The 21057-nt window shown below is 40.2% G+C and overlaps 2 protein-coding genes across 3 annotated transcripts in view; one reads left to right on the top strand and one right to left on the bottom strand.

Annotated features, from left to right (window-relative positions):
• Nucleotides 1-1625, bottom strand: part of PHF10 (PHD finger protein 10) — a 33148-nt gene extending 31523 nt beyond the window's left edge. Inside the window, exon 1 of one of the 2 annotated variants that reach the window (XM_020972079.2) lies at nucleotides 1484-1625. In XM_020972079.2, the coding sequence (XP_020827738.1) occupies nucleotides 1484-1573 (90 nt within the window). In that variant the 5' untranslated portion in view covers nucleotides 1574-1625. The remainder of the gene's footprint in view (nucleotides 1-1483) is intronic. The other variant, XM_020972078.2, reaches the window with a different exon arrangement.
• A 144-nt stretch (nucleotides 1626-1769) lies between these two features.
• LOC110197986 (uncharacterized) lies at nucleotides 1770-17587 on the top strand. The gene is made up of 3 exons (XM_078155031.1): nucleotides 1770-2417; nucleotides 9169-9275; nucleotides 9565-17587. Exons 1-2 carry the CDS (start codon nucleotides 1935-1937, stop codon nucleotides 9250-9252), a joined length of 567 nt encoding a protein of 188 aa, XP_078011157.1. The 5' UTR covers nucleotides 1770-1934; the 3' UTR covers nucleotides 9253-9275; nucleotides 9565-17587.
• Nucleotides 17588-21057: the final 3470 nt, after the last annotated feature.

The following is a 21057-nucleotide window of genomic DNA, read 5'->3' as shown; positions in this document are numbered from 1 at the left end:
ACAGGGAACTCCTAGTCTGAAAACATCAGCACCTGATACTCAACTGTCTAACCTAAAAATTAGTTGCCCTGGCCTTAAAGATTAAGTGACTTATTCAGGGTTATAAAACTAGCATGTGTTAGAGGTGGAAGTAGGTCTTACAAACTCAAGAGGCTGACTCTATACCTAAACTGTGTTGAGATCATATGTAATGTGAGGATTATAATACTTCAATTTCCTAATTCAAATGGTTGAGGATCGAGTAAAATAATGCACTTATAACGCATAATGAAAAAAGCTATTCATATTTTTATGAACAATTTTCATTCCAATTTGGGCCAGTGCTCTCATAAAAAGGATGTGAAAAGAAATCCCCACAACATAATCCCACAAGTGGTTATCCAGCCTTTGCTTTAAGACAGTCAATGAAAGAAAATTCACTACTTCTAGAAGCAATCCATTTCACTTTTGGAAATGTTTAAGTTTTTACTAACATGAAATCTAAATTTGCCGTTTTGCAAATTCCACTTGATGCTTCTGCTAGATCTGCCCCTAAATCCAAACAGAATAAATCTAATCCCTCTTTTCAAAAAGAGGCAGAAAGGTTACTTTGTAAACAAAGTTCTGGAGTAAAACAGAAGGTGTCTTGAATGAAAAAGGTCTCCTGAATTAGGTTCTTTTGCAGTAAACTAGTGACTCACTGTAAATTCAATAGCTTAAAATAATTACTAGTTACTTCAATACTCCAATGGATTTGTGATTTCATCCATGTGGACACTCCAAAAATATAACTAGTTGGAAATACTTTCCACTTTACAGTTCCTGTTGCATTATCCAGGAGCTTCAAAACTCTTCACAGTGAACTTAAGATCCGAGTTAATATCCACACTTGAACAAATCCCACAAACATAAAAGGAAAAAAAAAACTAACTAAAAAGTCATTTCTAGGCTATCTGCAAGGCCTCAAGTGTACATCAAATTATACTTAAAGACTACAGAAACTAGTCGGGGACGCTCTAGTGGGGATAAATTAAGTGGGATAAGAGATCAAGAAGACTTTGTTTTCAGGGTTCAGGGGAACGATTAAGTGCCTCTGGGGCTTTCTGAGAACATTTTGGGGAGAGGGGCAGTTTAAAAATCACTCAGTAACGACCCACGGGGCAGTGGGGGAGGATAAGCCCCGTCTTCTTGACTTGGGGACAGGAATCCTAAAGTGGCCTCCCTTTCCTCTTCCGTATTCTCAGTTTCCAGGGTCGCTGACAGCTTGGGGCCGGACTTTTCAAAGAGAGGTTGAACTTCACTAGCTTGTGGCCCTAACTCGGACCTGCAGTGACCCTCCTGGGACCCTGACCGCCTGCACCTGTTTTCGGGGTACCCCGACCCCGTCCGGCCCCAAGGAGCCTGGCGTCCCCCTGGGCTAGGGGCCGCCGTTGGGGGCTCCCCAGGCGGGACGAGCCCAGGGACCCCGCAGGCCCGAGGCTTCCCCGCTCTCGGCCCCGCTCACCTTCGGGGACTGGCCTCCGGGCGTAGCCGGGTCGCTGTCGCACAGCCGCGGGGAGAGCACAGCCCCGGGGGTGGCGGCCGCCGCCGCCATCAGCCCGAGCCCGAGCCCCCGCGCCGCCGGCGCCGCCGCCGCCGCCGCCTCGTCCTGGCCGCCGCCGCCGCCGCCGCGCGGAGAGGCCGCCGCGGCGTCCGCTCCCCCGGCCCCGCCCCCTCCCCTGCCCCCTCCGCCCGCCCGCCGCCGCCGCCGGGCGGCCGGCCCCGGCCCGAGCCCCGGCCAGCGCCGCCGCCGCGCGCCCCCCGGCCCGGCGCCGCCGCCGCCACCGTCACCGCCACGGTCGCCGCCAGCGTTGCTGCCGCCGCCGCCTGAGTTCCCGCCGCCGCTGCTAAGGCTGCTGCCGCTGCCGCCGCCGCCGCTGCTGCTGCTGCCCGGAGAGCAGGGGAGCGGGAGAGGAATGGAGGAGATCGCGGCTCAGCCCCCTCCTCACGTCACCCCCTTCCCCTCCCACCGAAGCCCGGCTCCCCCGCCCCCTTCCCCATGGCGCTGCCGGCTCCGCCGGCTCGCTCCCCCCTCGCCTCGGTTTCCCCACCCCGCCCCCTCCTCGCCAGCCTCCTTCCGCAGCCGCAGCCTCGGCGGCCCCGCCCCTCCTCTGTTCTCCGCTCCCGCCTCAGCCGCAGCCGCAGCTGGGCTGCTGTGCGCATTGACCGCTGCCCCGCCCCGCCTTTGTGTGGTGCGCATCCGGGGGCCTGCGCGCCCGCCCCGCTCCCCTCCTGGCCCTGCGCCTGGGGCGGAGCGGGCCTTCCCCGGGCGGGTGCTCAGTCCCGCGGGGCGTCCGGCTTCTTGTTTTGCCGGCTTGCTCTCCGCATCCCTGGCTGCCTTTGTCATCCCCGCTGTGGCATTTTGTTTACTGGAAAACACCCCAGGAAAAGGGCCGCGGGTTCGTCGTGGCACAGAAAGGGTTGGAAAGCCCTCGTCCAGGGCACTGTACGGGAGTCTGCACTAGGGGAGCCCCGGAAACAATTGGGGGGGGGGCAAATCTAAATGGACCTGAGACGGAGTGGTATTTACAAACTTGGGGATCCCTAAATGGAACCATGCACCCAATCACTCCGGCGCTGAGATAGATGTCTATCTCAATATGGGGTGATTCGGCTATACATACATACACATGCATGCACACACATATGAGAGAGAGTTGCCGATTGGGATATAGATAGGCCAATATGTAGTTGGTGTACATATATAATCCTACATATATAAATGTAATCATATGTGTATGTGTATATATATATATACATATGTATGTGTATATACATGTGTATATATATACATATGTATGTGTATATACATGTGTGTGTGTATATATATATATGTATGTTGTGTATGTATATATGTGTGTATGTATGTTCCAACCTATCACCCCAGATTGGGATTAGATGGGAATTAGATATCTATATGTCACCACTGAGGTGTGTAGAGAGATACATGGATGGATGGATGGATGGATGTTAATAATGTTCATGCTTAGCTGTTTCTTTGTTTCTCCTCTCTCTAGGCCATGCTACTTTCTTCAGCTTTAGGTATTCTAGTTCTCTGCTTTTTAAATTTTGTTTCCTCTGAGCCCTTCCCTGGGCTCCCCCCACCACCAGCGCCCAGCTTCCCTAACATTTCTGGCTTTCTCCTGCATAAACTCCAATGACCCACAGAATTGCATAGCACTGAAATAACTGAATTCCTGTATTCATCCATTCGACTAATAATGTGGCTTATTCTGTGACTTTATATTGAGATAGGGTGATTTGAGGTATGCACAAATTGCAAGCTAAAATGAGAAAAATGTGCTGAGTTTACAAAATGCTGTTAGTTGTAAAGGACCATTTTTGGCTTTGGAAGAAGGATGAGGAAAGTTCAATGAAGGAATGGGCCTTGAAAGGTGCTTAGGAACTGGACTGGTAGAGGTGAAGCAGAAAGGCATTTATTTATGGTGGAGGATACAATGAATAGAGATAGGAAAGTGGAAAAGCAGGAATCCCATTCAGAAAAGTTTACCTGGAGAAGGGTTAGGAAGGAAAGTAGTGGTAACTGAGACTGGAAAGGCATATTGTTGCCAAATCTTTCAAGGCCTTGAATGTGAGGCTAAGGATTTTGGACATATTTGATGCCTACCTGTGTTTTATTTGTTTGTCTTTATGCTTCAACTTCCTATTACCAATCTTCTAGCATTCTCAAATGTACATTAAAAACCCATAGATAAAAATTTCAGAGCAGGTAGGTGGTATAGTGGATAGGGCACTGGCCTTGACATCAGGAGGACCTGAATTCAAAACCGACCTCAGACCAAACACTTGACACTTACTAGCTGTGTGACCCTGGGCAAGTCACTTAGCCCCAATTGCTAAAAAAAATAATAAAATAAAAATACTTTGTTTACACTAGCTGTGTGACCCTGGGCAAGTCACTCAACCCCAATTGCCTAATAAAAGAAAAAAGAAAAAAGAAATCAGAATCCAACGATATGTTGTTTATGAGAAACACACTTGAAACAGAGAGGCATATACAGAATTAAAATAAGGGGCTGAAGCAGAATCTGTTGTACTTCAGCTGAAATTAAAAAAGGCAAGGGTAACAATCATGATCTCAGACAATGTAAAAGTAAAAATAGACCTAATCAAATGGTACACGTAGGGAAGTTACATCTTGCTAAAAGGAACCATAGACAATGAAGTAATAGCAGTACTAAAATATATGTACCAAATGAAGATCTCAACTTTCCCCACTGAGAGCTAGAAAATCTAACCACAAAATAAGACAGAAGTAAAGGAGACAGAATATTAGAAAAGTTAGATTAAAGACTTCTGGGAAAAAATGAATGGGAATAGAAAAAAATATACCTTTTTCTCAGCTATACATGGCTTCTTCACAAAAACTCACCATGGATTAGGGTATTAAAGACCTCACAATCAAATGCAGAAAAACAGAAATGTTCAATGTAGCCTTTTCAGAGCATGAGGCAATAGAAATTACATTTAATAAGGGGCCATGGAAGAATAGAGTAAAAATTAATTGGAATCTAAATAATCTAATTGTAAAGAATGAGGGGGTTAAAAAAATCATAGAAACAATAATTTCTTTAAAGAGAATGACAACAATGAGATAACATTCCAAAATTTGTGGCACAGTAACATATAGGGGGGAAAGCAGTATATAGAGGGAAATTTATATCTTTTTTTTTTTTTAAGGCAGTTGGGGCTAAGTGACTTGCCCAGGGTCACACAGCTAGTAAGTGTCAAGTGTTTGGTCTGACGTCGGATTTGAACTCAGGTCCTCCTGATGTCAAGGCCAGTGCTCTATCCACTACACTACCTAGCAGCTCTGAAATTTTTATCTTTAAATGTATACATAAAAAGGGAAGATCAGTGAATTGAGCATGCAACTAAAACTAGAAAAAGAACAAATTAAAAATATCTAATTAAACGCCAATTTGGAAATCCTTAAAATCTAAGGAGAGATAAATAAAATTGAACATAAAAGCCCTTGAAATAAAGCTAGGAACTATTTTATGAGAAAATCCAATAAAATAGATAAACCACTGTTTACTTTTTTTTAAAAAAGAAAGAAGAAAGGCTTATTACTAGTATACAAATGAAAAGGGTGAATGCACAGCAATGAAGATGAAATTAAAGCAGTTATTAAGAGTTATTTTGCTTAAGTATATGCCAGTAAAACTGACAATATAATTGAAAGGATTGGATATTTACAAAAATAAAAATTGCTGAGATGAATAGAAGAGGAAATATAATACTTAAATAACCCTTTCTTAGAAAAAGAAGCTGAATTAATGAGCTCCCTAAGAAAAAATCCCCAGGACCAGATGGATTCACAAGTAAATTCTACCAAACATTTAAGGAACAAGTAATCACAGTACTACATAAACTATGTGGGAAAATAGGCAAAGAAGGAGTCCTGCCAAATTCCTTTTATGACATAAATATGGCTTAGATACCTAAATCAGGGAGAGCAAAAATTTGAAAAAAGAAAACTATAGACTAATTTTCTTAATGAATATCGACCCAAAAATTTTAAATGAAATACTAGCAAGGAGATTAGAGCAATATATCGCAGAGATCATACAGTATGACCAGGTGAGGTTTATTCTAAGAAGGCAGGGCTAGTTCAATGTTAGGAAAACTATCAGCATAATTGATCATGTCAATAGAAAAATCATATATCAATAGATGCAGAAAAAGCTTTTGACAAAATAAATATTCATTCCTATTAAAAACACTATACTAGAAAGTATAGGAATCAATAGAGCCTTTCTTAAAGCAATAAGTAATATCTATTTAAAATCAAGAGCAAGTGTTATCTATAATGGACATAAACATGAAGCCTTCCCAGTAAGATCAAGGGTGAAGCAAGGATGTCCATTATCACCATCATCATTCAATATTGTAATAGCAAGACAAACCCAGGGATTATCTTAACCCAATTACAAAACACCTTTCACACAAAGATCTAAACAATTGGAGAAATATTAATGGCTCATGGATAGGCCTTGCCAATATAATAAAAATGACAGTTCTATATAAGTTAGTTACTTATTCAATGCCTTACCAATAAAACTACCAAAGAATTATTTTATAGAGCTAGAAAAGATAATAACAAAATTAATCAGGAAGAACAAACAGTGAAGAATATTAAGGGAATTAATGTACCAAAAGTGAACAAAATCAGTCTAACAGTTACAGATTTCAAGTTATATCACAAAGTGGGAATCATCAAAACAATCTGGTACTGGCTAAGAAATAGAGTGGTGGATCAGGGGAATAGATTGAGTACATATACAGTAGTTAATGAACATAGTAACGGAGCATTTGATAAACATAAAGGTCCAAGCTTTGGGGATGAATACTCAACATTTGACAAAAATTGCTGGGAAAACTGGAAAGCAGTTTGGCAGAAACTAGGCATAGCTCAACATCTCACACTGTATACCAAGATAAGGTCAAAATGGATAAATTTTTTAGACAACAAGGGTGATATAAGTAAATTAGGGGAGTGTAGAAAGCTGTAGCGTAGATCTATGGATATGGGAAGAGCTTATGATCAAGCAAGAGACAGAAACAATCACATGAAGTATAATTTTGATTACATAAAATTAAAAACCTTTTACACAACCAAACTAATGCAAACAAAATTAGACAAACTAAGAAATTAGGAAACAAAGGAAAAAAATTACAAGTTTCTCTGATAAAGGTCTCATTTTTCAAATATATAGAGAACTGAGCCAAATTTATAAAAAGAAGAGACATTCCCTAGTAGATAAATGGTCAAAAGATAAATGTCAAAAAGTCAGTTTTCAGAGAATTCAAAGCTATCAATTGTCACATGAAAAAAATACTCTCAATTGCTACTGATTAGAGAAATACAAATGAAAACAAAGAACATATACATTGGCACTTGGTAATTCCTGAATCACTTTTTCAAAGACTTTAGTAGGAGGTTATAATCTGCTGAAATATGAGAATTTCCCAGCCTTTCACATCTTGCCTGTATATATCATTAGTAGAAACAATATTGCAGACATTGCTTCATCCCTCTGGCAGAGCGAAGTGCCATTTGGGTCCTTGGTGAGGCAATGTGGATTAAGTGATTTGCCCAGGGTCACACAGCTAGTAAGTGTCAAGTATCTGCACTGAGATTGGATTTGAACTCAGGTCCTTTTGACTCTAAGGCCGGAGCTTTATCTGCTGCACCACCTACCTACCCTTTAATTCCTTTTAAAGAAAAAGTAGCAAAGCTGATGTGGGGTAGGGCCTCAGAATATTGTTCCAACCACATTGTATGTATATGTTTACATGTGTGTATATGTATGTGTGTATATGCATGTTTTTTATCTTTCCCACTGTTAATCAAAATTAATCTCTTATGAATAAAGGCTGTATCCTATCTTGCAGATGATAAAAACCATAAAATTGTTTACACAAAGTAGACCAAGATCTACAAAACTTTTTTTTCTTTTTAAACACTTACCACAAAGAAGCTACTGTTCAGGGAGTGCATGGAGGAGACAAAGATGAATAAAATAGGGTCCCTGCTGTTAAACAGCATAGAGTCTTCTTTTGGGGGAGATGTGGCAAATACTAAAATGCAAATTAGAATATGGTATGTGCAGTGAAGAGGTACAAAGCATCATGAGAGAGCTGAGGAGGGATAGATTATTTTTGTCTGTATGTATCACGGAAGACTATGAGGTGACATCCAAGTTAGGTATGATATTTGGGCAGGATTTCAGCAGGTAAAGATGGAAGAAAGGTTTTATTCAAGGTATGACAAGTGACTTCAGAATCTTAGTTTTAAATTAGTTCAGCAAATGAAGCCACACAACACCATCTAGCCTTTTGTTTTTATTTTTGTTTTAAACTAATTTTGAAATGCATTATATTAATTTGGCAAGTATTATATGCTCATTTAGAACCTAGACATTCTAGTCACATTTATCAGAAGACTTGTCACTTTTGAATAATGATGATGGTGATGATGATAATAAGCTTATAAATCAACTTGTATTGTGTTCCATTCTCTTTCTTTCTTGTTTGTTTTTGGCTAGGCAACGGGGTTAAGTAACTTGCCCAAGGTCACACAGCTAATAAGTGTTGTGTGTCTGAGGCTGGATTTGAACTCAGGTCCTCCTGAATCCAGGGCCAGTGCTGTATCCACTGCGCCACTTAGCTGCCCCTTCCGTTCTCTTTCTTAAGTAACTCTAAAATTCTACAATCTTATCATCCTAAATTCCCAAATGGCTATATTTTTTGCACCAAGAAAGCAGATTACTTATAGTATGCACCTGGTAAAGTCAAGTCCATCATTGAAAAGATACTATCTGAATAATTCTTTTGCCATTACCAATATGATTCTCCACTTTCCCTACTCCCTACCACATCATCTAAGATAGAAATGACCTGGTATGCTTATACATTTCTGTTTCTCTCTTTGATTTCTATCCTAGAGATAACTATAATTTTGTGGAATTTTTTAATGTAGAGAGGGCTCTAGAAATGTACATTGTTTATTCATTTTATTAGTCTAAATGGAATAAGCTTATCATATCTCGTTTTGCTTTATGTTGAAGTCTGTGGTCATGGTATTAGAAATTCTTCAGGGAAAGCATTGTGTGATCATTATTTGTACTCTTGGAAGTGGGGTTCACTTTTCCCTAAAGATCAGATTTTAGGAGGAAAAGTATGAACCAATCAAAACTGAAAGCAGGGCCATGGAATAGAAATCAAGAGTTGTGGGATACTTAACCAACAGTCTCAGAATTTCCCAGCCTAGTCTAAAACATCAGTAAGAGGCAATGTATTTAATTCCAGTTTCTTGAAATGCACTTGGCTACTTATCATGACTAGCTTTAAAATTTACTAGTTTTACAGGTTACTAGTTTTATTGGTTAAGTCATATGCATGCTGCCAAAAAGGAGAAATAGATTTTACCCTTTTGTGCATAAAACTTGGTTTTCTATACTAAATTGCTGTTTCCTTATTGGGATATCTATCTAATGTATGTTTTCAATCATACTTGAGGAATTAGCTTTGCAGTTTGCCTCTATCAAACTTCCTAAAGAAAGTCTCTCATCTTAATTTGAATTCAACATAAATTGTGTGTTTTCTCTGATATTTTCCCAACAGGTACATCCACTTACAAGTTTTCTGCAAAGGAGACTGTCAAGATGTTCAGTCAGGAAAATTCAGGGTATGATGCAGCCGCTTTAAACAGACATCACTGACCTTGGCAGGTAAGGAATGGCAGTGTCCAAAAGGAAAGAAGGGAAGGGAGGAAGGAAAAGTGAGACTTGCTATATATCAGACACTGTACTAAGTAGTGGAGATATAAGTACAAACAGAAAGCCAGTCCTTGCCCTCAAATAGATTACATTCTAATAAGGCGAAGACATTTGTAAGGGTGTAATGGACAAAGAGAAATATTTTGGACTGAAAGTCATAGGAAGGCTGAGCATAATCAAAGACATTTAATATACATTTATTTTCCAGTAATGGTAATGTTGACTTGATTATTTTCTGCAGATCTAAAGCTGGAAATGGGGAGGGTACACGTGACATTATTGCATATGTTATTGCACAAACACATATGGAAATAGACTGTTTCTACATGCCCTACTCCATCTATGTTCTTTTTGGACTGTGGTTCCCAGAAGATTGTGTGTAAGCTTCCTTAAACTGTTCAGACTTTGGCCTGAACAAGTATATACTCTGGTTTGTGTCTAGGACATGGTTGTCATTTTTTCATGAGACTGTCTGTACCTTTTCATTAGCTGTCTATCATGCTTGGAATGCTCTCCATCCTAATCTCTGTCTCCTGGCTTGCCTAGATTTCTTCAAGATTCAACTCAAATTTATTTTCTGAAAAGATGTTGTATGGGACAAGTGAAAGTTTCTCATGTAAAGATGTAAGCTATGCTCCATAAATGTAGTAAGGCTTCAGCATGAGCTGGGCCTAAGTTTCACTTTCGTTTCTGGGGAAGGGGGTTGTGTACCAGCTGCCCACCCCCCTCTCTTGTTTTGTTACCACCCCCTCTGTTGTTTTGTGCCTTAACTTTACCAAAGGCAATCCTCTAGCTCCCAAGCTAGTTTTGAGTAAAATGTATCTCTTGGGTTCTGAATATAGACTTGTGAGGTCTCTTGCCTCAGCCAATGAGGATAAAGAGATTGAGACAAACAGGTGGGGAGGGGGGCTTTTTGGAATGGTTTGTTTAAGACTACATGTACTGCTTGCTGTTGTTTGCGCTGGGTCTCACTACTCCAGTCTGCCCTGGGTAGGAGACGCCCAACTAGCATAAAACCTTCTGTTTTCTACCTGGAGATACCTCTGAGTTTTTATTTGGGTAAATGGTCTTAAAATTCCACTCAACTGGGAGCTGGTCCGGGACTTTCTTTGATTAGGGAGGGGGCTTCCTTGCTGAGGTCAAGACCAAGCGAGCATCTGAGATTTTTCGGAGGTCTTGAGCCCTGGAGGGAGGTTACCACCCAGTCATTGAAATACACCTGAAGAAAGGGACTCAGAGAAACAGAAGGTTTGTTAGGGCTCAGACAATTAGGGACGAAACTGAGAAATTCCGGCCGGCCAGTGGCTGAGAGCAATCACATAAGTTGTACATATGCAACCCAGAGGTAAGCACTCAGGGGTCTGGAGGTAATTGGCACAGGGTGAGGGCCCTTTAGGATGGACTCTAGTCTGGGCAGAGTCCAGGCCTGGTCAAATTATGGAATAGATACCTCCTCGGAAGGATGCTGCTGAGAAAGCCTCATGGGTGAGTGGTGAGGAGTGGGCAACCCTCCTCGGTAATTTGGCTCAGTCTATCTTTAGACTCGGGGAGTTTGGTGACGGCTCCTGTAAATTCCCTAGGTGAGGGCCTAGGGATTCCCTAAGAATAGGAAAGGGGCAATCTAAATCTGCGCAATTGGAGTGCAAATGTAGGGTACCTATAGACAGCCCTTTAGGCAATTGATTTCAGAATTGGAATGGACTACCAAAATACAGAGGAAAGGATAGGAAGAAAATGATTAAATATTGTTGTTTTATCTGGGGCAGAATGGATATCGGGGGTAGCACTGGGTGGCCGAAATTTGGATCCTCTGAAGATTGGATATGCCAAAAGCTAAATTTGTATGTGAATGCTAAGGAACCTTTCAATTCGGAGGAGAGTTCCTATGGCACTTTGTATGCCTGAGGTGTGGCAGATGTTGGTGAAGGACAGGGAGGGAAAGAAGGAAGAGATTTGGCCCCACCCTTGGGACCCTCTCCTTTCCCTTCCCCCTCCCTATGTTACTCCTCCTCTGGAGGCTGCTGCTGGGTCTGCTCCTCCTGATCCTATACCAAGCCTGGCTCCCCCTGAGAAGGAACCAAAGGGCGACCTTACCGATTTGCAGGAGTCTGCCCGAGGGCCCTTAAAAGGGGAGTTGAAACAGTTCCCGAAGGACCAGGAGAACCTACACCTTGAGCCAAAGCAATTAAACCTGTTCCCTTTAAGGGAAGTTCCTCTGGCCCAAGGGGGTTTCGGGTTTGTGAATGCTCCTTTGAGCACCACTGAAGTCAGGAGCTTTAAGAGAGAAATGAAAATCTTGATGGAAGACCCAAGTGGCCTTTTAGAGCAATTAGATCAGTTTCTGGGCCCAAATATATATACTTGGAGTGAACTAATGTCTATTATGAATGTCCTATTCTCTCAGGAGGAGAGAGGGATGAGTAGAAGGGATGCTATGGTAGAATGGGAATGGAGGCACCCACCTGCAGCCAGGGTGATACTGGCGGAACAAAAATATCCAGCCCTTGACCTTAGGTGGGATCATAATAATGCGGCTCACAGAACGAATTTGAAGGATTTGAGGGAATTAATTATTGGAATCAAGAATGCCACCCCAAAACCCCAAAATATAAAGAAAGCTTTTGAAGTGGCTCAGAAAAAAGGATGAGTCACCAACAGAGTTTTTGGAAAGATTGAAAGAAAGCATGGGAAAATATTCAGCCTTAGACATGGATGATCCCTCCACAGAAGCAAAGTGGAAGTGGCATTTTATAACTAATGCCTGGCCTGATATCAGTAAAAAAATTCAAAAGATAGATAGGTGGAATCATCGAACCTTAGACAGTATACTTGAGGAGGCTACTAAAGTTTATGTGAGGAGGGATGGGGAGAAACAGAAACAAAAGACCAAGCTCATGGTCCAGACAGTCCACAATGTTACTCAGTCAGTAGAAAAGTGGGGAAAAAACCCCCAAAACCAAAGAGAGAGTAGAGGAGAGGGAGGGAGAGCCCTATTCAATTATCTCCCTTCAGATTTGCAAAAAGAAAGCTGAATAGCTTTAGATGGTTTAAGTAAGTTGAGAAGGTGTGAGGAAGTGGTCTGTTTAAAGTAGAAAGATGGAAAAATAAAATTCTTTTTTTTTGCCTAATTTAAAAATCAATGGATAAAGTTATGGAGAGATGGAAGGAATTATGTCCACCCACCTTTGAGGCTAAATCCGTGGGTGGGTTCTATTAGATCTAATATCGATACTGACTATGGTAAAGAGATTGGTTATTGTGGGAAAGCAAAAAGAAGTAGTCAGAATACTGGTCCAGTACATTTTTAAACTGACCTGATTATAATAGGTGATTCTAAACTGTTTGTAAAACTTTCACATGAAAATTAGGACATGAATGTGGATAATATCCCTTTATAAAGGGCCAAGAGTATTGAATTCAGAAATGTGTATTTGTGTAATTTTGAGAGCACCTATTGTTACTTGGCATTAAGAAATTTATTAACTATGTGGCCCCAGGAGACTATTGAATCTGATGAAGAGGTCTAGAAAGAAAGAAAGATTTTTTTATTATTGAAAGATTTTTATTATTATTATTATTATTATTATTATTATTATTATTATTATTATTATTATATTAGTTATGTTGCTGGAAGGGCAATTTCTTTTATAATCTGGAATGTTAAATTGTGCCTTCAGGGAAAAGAGAAAAAGGAATGAATCTGGCTGTTGGGGCATTCTATATGATCCTGTTTTGTAACATTTCCTTTTTAAGTACTGTAATTTAAGAAAGCATAAAATTTCCAAATTTAGTCTTCATTTAAGGGGCATTTTCAGCTAAAATTGTTTTGTTACATTTGTGAGATTGTTGACTAGGTTGTTTGGGGTTACTGTTTTGATGTTAAAACCTAGAATTGTTAATTGATTATTTGTGTGTGAAAAGAAGGGGCACAAGGCAATTACTCCTTATGTTGGAAACTTGCCAAGGTCCCTGGAAACCAACAGGGGGAGGGTTAACATAACCCCTCTCAAGATCAAATTGAGGGAACCCACTACAGTGGTGAGAGTAAAACAATATCCTGTATCTCTAGAAGAGAGGTGAGGACTCAAACCAGTGATTCAGGGGCTATTGGAAGGGGGACTTCTCGAACCCTGTATTTCTGCCTTCTATACCCCCACCTTGCCAGTCCAGAAAGGGGATGGAACATATAGAGTAGTTCAAGATTTAAGGGAAGTTAACAAGGTTATATTACCATCCCACCCAGTGGTTCCTGACCCCTACACGATTTTGGAAAGAATAAATGAAGACAGTAGGTGGTTCAGTGTAATTGATTTAAAAGATGCATTCTGGGCCTGTCCCTTAGACTCTAGTAGTAGGCATATCTTTGCATTTGAGTGGGAGGATCCTGAGACTGGAAGGAAGCAGCAGTATAGGTGGTGCGTCCTGCCCCAGTGGTATACTGAATCACCAAATTTGTTTGGACAAGTTTTGAGAGAATCCTGGAAGGGTTTAGAGCTCCCCTTGGGACACAGGTATTACAATATGTAGATGGTGACAGGTAAAAAGAGAATAGAAACCAGTGAGGCTTTGATCAAATTGATAAACTATTTGGGATCAGGTTTGAGGATTTCCAAACATAAATTACAATTTGTGAAACAAGAGGTGAAATATCTGGGACATTTAATAAGTGAGGGGCAGAAGAAGCTGGACCCAGAGAGGGTGGCAGGAATCCTTCAACCTCCCCTCCCAGAAACTAAAAGGGAACTCAGACAGTTCCTGGGGTTAGTAGGATACTGTAGAAATTGGATTGATTCATATGCATCCCTCACAAAGCCTTTGTACCAAAACTTATTGGAAGAAGAACTAGAACAAATTAGATGGGGCCCTGGAGAAGGGGGATTTAAGAAGTTAAAGGAGGTCCTCACCTCCCCTCCTGTTTTGACACTCCCCTCACTGGAAAAGCCCTTTCACTTATTAGTGAATGTGGACAGAGGGGTAGCACTGGGGGGTCTTGACCCAAATAAGGAGGGGGCAGAAGAGACCCATGGCCTTCTTATCAAAAATCTTGGATTCTGTGGCTAGAGGGTGGCCGACCTGTATTCAAGCAGTGGCGGCTACTGCTATACTAGTGGAGGAGAGTAGAAAGCTGACCTTTGGGGGAAGCTTGATAGTGAGTGTCCCCCATCAGGTATGAGCCTTACCGAAAAATTGGTCTGCCTAAATATGTGAACTATGTGCCTTAAATTGGGCATTAAAGTTATTAAAGGGGAAAGAGGGCAACATTTACACTGATTCAAAGTATGCCTGGGGAGTAGTACATATTTTTGAGAGAATCTGGGAGGAAAGGGGGCAAAGTTATCTGCCCTGGGAAGAGAACTTGTTAGGATTATGCAGTTCCTAGACAATGAATTTAGTTTGCTGAGAAGTTGCAAGTTTGTGTTCAGTAGATAGAAATGATTTTTGATGATTGGCTTTTACACCAGGGAAGGTTTAAATTTGAGAAGGAAAGATGTAAAGTGAGATCTCCTGTGTATGTGAGTCCTGGTAAATCCTTATTGCTTATTGCAACTCCATGAGAGTAAAAGTAACTGTATCTGGCTTTAAGCTGTGATTAGTGAGACTTGCTGTTTGAGGAAAAAGGCTTTCGGGACTGTAACAAATTTCGTTTTGAGTTTGAATTTGGGTGTAATTGTCTGCATTAAATCAGTATCTGAGAGAAATGCCACAAGAGCAGGTGGAGGTCTGCTTAGAGGAAATGTGATTTATTTGGGAAAAAGCCGAGGGGACAATCTTAGCCTCAATCTAGGATGGGATCCTCCTAGCTCAGTTTCCCCATTGTGTTCCTTTGGAAAGGAATGTTTCCCACCTGACTATTTCTGAGTCTGGCTATGAAATGGAACAGATACTGCATAATTGGAGAACTGCGACTCCATCTGAATTTAAACAAAGCTAAGGATGTTTTATCCTGTCATACGTGATATATCATATGTCCCTGTTCTTTTTCCTTCTATAGTAAGTTTCTATAATTAGAAGATTTAACAAATTTACTAAAATAATTGATTATGGAACATCTTAGGTTATTATAGAACTGGGGCTAGTGTTCCTGTATAAATTCGGGTGTTTTAATTCTTGGTAATGGTATGGAGATAATCAAGAGCTTGTAAGAATGTTATTTTGTTATTTGGATAATATCATACTTGTCTAAAGTTTTGTCACCATTGATCAACAATGTTAAAAGAAGAATGGCTTGTGGAAATGCCATCAAAGAAACAAGGCATGACTAAAATTTTAAGATTGTATATATATTGTGTTAAAAATTGATATGTATGTACTGGAGCCTGTGATTAATTCTATAGTAAAGTCTCATCCCGGTGGTGAGGAAATTAATAATAGATTAATGTAAAGTATAAGACACTGGGTTCTGATGTGAATTTCTTAAACATGACAGTTGGCCATGATTCCAATTTTGAGTCTGTAAAATGATTAGAAATGATGATTTTAAATTGTGCTAAGGTCCCTTTTATAGGAGAATGGACAGAAAGCTGGTTCCTACAAGAAGACAAGAAGAGGAAGATGCTGAGAAGCTGTCCTAGAGATGGCTGGAGCAAATACCAAGGACAAGAGGACTTCATTGATGGTGTTCCCTGCCAGACAGCTGTATAAGAAAAGACTTTTTGATTCTTAAAGGGACAATTACACTATTGTTTTCTTTTGGGTCTCTGTATCTGCATTTATGAAGGGACTGCTCCTTTGATTTGTCAATGTTTAGATTAATGCCTATATTTACTTAAAGGGGTGATGATTAGAGAGAGAAGAAAAAGAGCAAAGAAAAATTTGAATTATTTAATGTGATTGTGAAACGTACCAAGAGTGCCAATAAAGATATCATAAGAATGATGATTTCTATATGTGATGATATGAAGATGCAATTGATGTTATATGAAGTTTATAGTTTATATTACAAAAGTTATTACTGTTTCTAAATTGTATTGTGTTTCTAAAATTTTTAGATTGTAAAATTTGAGAGGAATTGTTGTCCTACTCCTGGTATGTCCCCCCACAATGCAACTAATTTGACCTAAATTCTTCTTCCTCCTGGGACAACGAGGCAAACATCTGGGAGTACAAGTATATGATGATTTAAAAGGAACAAACGAGCCATTGATACCTCTATTGCTAGCATGGGAAATGCAAATGGATGGGGAGATACTTGGCCCCCTGAAAGGATCATAAAGGAATATGGACCTGCTACTTGGGCACAAGATGGGAGCTGGGGATATCAGACCCCGACATATATGCTTACATGGGACAAACCATTAGAGATATTAATGAGGAAATTCGAAAGATTGCCCATGTTCCAGTACAGACCTGGTCCTCTCCATTTAATATTCCCTGGTGGTCCTGGTTTGGGGGATCTTGATGGAAGCAGGTATTATGGTTTGTGTTAATAGCAATAAGTGGAGTCATGCAACTCCCACTGTGTGTCCCTTGCATGGTGCAATTAATTATTACTACTGTACAAAAGACCCTCTCTAGAATGATTACATCAAACAAACCTGTCAGTGAGTCTATTAGACTAATGATGTTAAGGAATCAAGGGTGGATGACGGTCAATCAGGAAGAATGAGGGCCCGATTTTGATGAAATAGCAAATAGGGAAGCTGAAGAAACTTACCAGTTTTGGTGTGAGAGACTTTCAATTATGAAGTGAGAGGGGGGAACTGTATGGGACAAATGAAAGTTTCTCATGTAAGATGTAAGCTATGCTCCATAAATGTAGTAAGGCTTCAGCATGAGCTGGGCCTAAGTTTCACTTTCATTTCTGGGGAAGGGGGTTGTGCACCAGCTGCCCACCCTGCTCCCTTGTTTTGTAACCACCCCCTCTGGTTTTTTGTGCCTTAACTTTACCAAATAAGGCAATCCTCTACTCCCAAGCTAGTTTTGAGTAAAATGTATCTCTTGGGTTCTGCCCTGGGTAGGAGATGCCCAACTCTCTCATGAGACTTGCTGGCAGAAAACCTTCTGTTTTCTACCTGGAGATACCTCTGAGTTTTTATTTGGGTAAGTGGTCTTAAAATTCCACTCAGTGTCTTTCTTGGGCCCCTTAATAAGTGCCTGACTTCTGGTATTATCACCACTTTCCCTGTATATATCTTGAATGTACATAATTGTTTACTTGTCTTCCCCATTAAAATGTGAAATGAAGTGGAGGCACTATGTTTGCCTTTTTGTATCTCCAGAGCTTAGCACAATGCCTGGTACATAATAAATGCATATTGACTTGTCTTCTTGACTCGATCACCTACCCATGTTCCTCAAGCTTACTAGTGGTAGGAGCAATATTTTAACCTGTCCCTTATGCAGGTGAAGTTGGTTTTTCCTTAAAAGATATTGAAACATTTCTCAAGACTTGATTGGCTTACAGGAATAAGATCAGCCTGTTGACTTCATCTTCGTCACTTGTGTACAAAGCAGCTATAAAAGGCAAGTTTGGCTGGTATGTAAAGATAGTTAATATAGGAAAGGGAGCTTTATTTAACTGAATCAACTTGAGGTGTCTATCCTCAAGACCCATCCTTGTTAAATGTCATTCTCCTGCTACGACAAAGTAAATCTTTTTTTTTTTTTAACTGCTGAATGACTTACAAGTCATTTTGGTCCATAGTTAAACCGAAACTACTGACAGACTGATGGTATAACTCAAGCCTCATCCAGAGCAACCTGTGAGGCTCTGTCTTCTCTTTATAATTCTTTCTGACCAAAATCTGTGCTAAGTAATGCAAAGCGGTAAGTTGCAAAGTTCGCACACAGACTTCTGAAAAATGTAATCCAAAGAGAACATCAAGTATGCAAAAGGTCATTTCCCACTCCTCTCCAACAAAGGTGATGATAATAATAATTTATTATAATACATTATTACATGATAATATTATAAACATATTTATATAATGTAAAATTATATGATCTATAGATGCCGCATTGTAGATACCATGAAAAAGAAACATTTGAAATTGCAGTGAATGTCTTACTGTTGTAACTTCCCTAGTGCTGGAAAAAACACTATACCTTCCTTTGTGGTGACCTTAAACAGTGTTAGACAATTATAGTATTGTACAATGACATCATATGTGAAAGTAGGCATTATGGCAAGAGGGCAATGTTTGTTCCAGAATTGAAATCATGCTTCTTCTATTTATTATTGATATTACCTTGGGCAAATCACTTTTGTTCTCAGTGTTTTGGTCTCCATCTCTGTAAAGTAAAGAACTGGAGTAGATGTTTTCTAAGGTTCCTTCCAGCTATAAATTCTATGATTCTAATAAGGCACCAGAGCTCTGAGAATGTGGGAATACTGCATTCCTAATCTCTATTCATTTTGTTTTGCATCATTCAGGTACTGGGAAATAGGGAGAAATGGCAATGTTTAGGGGGTCAGTATTTTTTTCACTTTTAGAAATTTTTATAATTAGTTATTTGCCCTCACTACAAACCCTCAACAAAAGAAGGACTAGAAATGTGTTTTTGGAAAAAACAGTAGTATCCCCTAAGTTTAACCAACAAAAAGGACTTAAACAAATCATGCAAACATTACGAAGCTTGTAAATCCTGTTTTCATGTATCTTGTTTAACAGTGTATGAGAATTTCCACCAGCCTATTTCTACTGTCCTTATTTATCTTGAAGTAAGAGGATTGTATGGGGATGCAAATGTGTGATTGTATTTAATTGATTCATAAAATGTTGTAAGGAAAATATCAGAAGAGTGATTAGATAGGATCCTTAGTCCAAAGCTTCTGAAACTTCCCTCATGGCTGATTTATCTTCAGCTTACTGCTGTATGTGGTTATTTGAAGTATCTCACATGTTCATCTAGGCTGCCTACCTTTGTTAGAGTATGATGCTAATTGAGGTGAAGGTGGGGATTTACATTTTTTTATTAGCAGAACATAGCTCTATTTTGGTAACAGCCACAGACTGCCCTGATGCTCTCAACAGTCTATTTTCCATTCATTATTCATTCCTTCAACCAATAACTTTCAGTGTCTACTCTGTGTAAATCATTGTGGTAGGTACTATAGAGGGAGACAGAGCTGAATAAGGCACAGTTCCTATGTTCAGGGAGCTTATTTGTGGTCTATGAGGTAAAGGAAGACAAACACAATCAAGGTAGGATAAGAAAGTTTAATGAGCTATTACACCAATACAGGGTCAGAAAGGGAGTAATATTGGCTCAGTGGAACTCATCAATTTGGAAAACCCAAATAGAAGCACATTGAAGATAGTGGCAAAAATATATCTTCTGTATGCATGAATGACAGCAGCTTCTTTTAGGGCTGGGTTTTCCCAATCCGGTTATTATTAATCACATTCCCCTATTTCAAGGAATAATGTCCCTGGGGCACACCTCATATATCTGTACTGGGGGCTTTCCATATCCTTTGCCTCCCTTAGGAACTGTACATACAACAATTCACTGACAATTTGGGTGTCTTCTCCACTAGCTGCTCCATTCAAGCCACTCATACATTTTGTTCCATGGTCACCATATAGTTCTAGGAATTGAGTTTTCTAGCTATTGCCTTCCAGTTCCTCAAGGTGTTCATATGGAAATCAGATGCTGGGAAACTATACTTGGATCCTACTTATCCTGAATGAAGTGCATTTTCTTTGAGGGACTGGTTCTTTACAACTTTTTCACAGCTGTCCTTGCTTGTTTCTGCTCCTTTCCACTATCAAGATTGTCCATATCCAAAAGGGCCACTCTCTTACAGACATATTATCTCATTTCATTTGCCCAGCAACTTAGTGAAATAGAAAATATTTGCTACTGTGCTTTGTTAGATTTGTGACATCATTAATGCAGGTGCTCCCTTGACTAATACAGATTGCAGCTCACCCTTTGTCTTGCTGCACAATGCTATCCATATCCTCTCATAAAGCCTCCATACAAGGTTTACCATATTTTCATACATTGAAGAACTTTTCTAGGCCTTTTAGCATTCTCTCATTACCAATGCACCACAAAATTCTTTGGAGATAGTGATTTCTGTTTTACAGCCATATAACATTTGATTACACTAGAATGGCCTCTAGTTTATCACCATTACAGGTAATGTTTGCTCTTCTTTTAGATAGACACTACTTATATTAAGGAAAGATCTCTTTATTCTCATGCTTTCTAATGTTTTTGTTTCCTCTCCCACCCAGCAGTTCACAGCATTCTCGCTCATCACTTGAAAGCCACCAGTGAAGAGAAAATCATAGAATTGTGAGGGTCTGAGGGTGGAGGGAAGATACCTATTCTTTTCCATTTCAGTTCTAGCTTAGTACTTACTGAATCATCAGTCCTTCCATCTCCTTAGCTAACCACAAGCCTCATTGTTTCTCCACAACACAAACCTCCACATGTTGGATTGAAACCAGGAAGAAAATACCTGGCATGTTCTATATAACGCACCAGGAAGATCAAATCATGTTCTAAGGACAGGTTCCTTATTGTCTACTTCCCCTATTACACTTGGAAGGATTTCCTTTTTTTTTTTTAAATGAATTTTTATTGATGTCTTTTGTTTGAAACAGCATAGTAATTTCCTTCCTTATCTCTCCCACTCCCCATCTCAGAAAGCCATCCTACATAACACATTTTATTTTTTAAAGGGGCAGCTAGGTGGCACAGTGGATGCAGCGCCAGACCTGGAATGAAGGAGACCTGAGTTCAAATCCAATCTCAGACACTTACTAGCTGTGTGACCCTG

Source organism: Phascolarctos cinereus, unplaced genomic scaffold (assembly GCF_003287225.1).
Source record: "Phascolarctos cinereus isolate Bilbo 61053 unplaced genomic scaffold, phaCin_HiC Scaffold_5;HRSCAF=322, whole genome shotgun sequence".
NCBI lineage: Eukaryota > Metazoa > Chordata > Mammalia > Diprotodontia > Phascolarctidae > Phascolarctos > Phascolarctos cinereus.
Note: the sequence above shows the minus strand (reverse complement) of the source record. Positions and strands in the feature narration are given on the sequence as shown.

Coding starts and splice junctions, on each gene's coding strand:
- LOC110197986 (XM_078155031.1), top strand. CDS start 1,935: ATGGAGGAGATCGCGGCTCAGCCCCCTCCTCACGTCACCCCCTTCCCC. Junction 2,418..9,168: donor CCCCAGGAAAAGGGCCGCGG/GTTCGTCGTGGC, acceptor TTTTCCCAACAG/GTACATCCACTTACAAGTTT.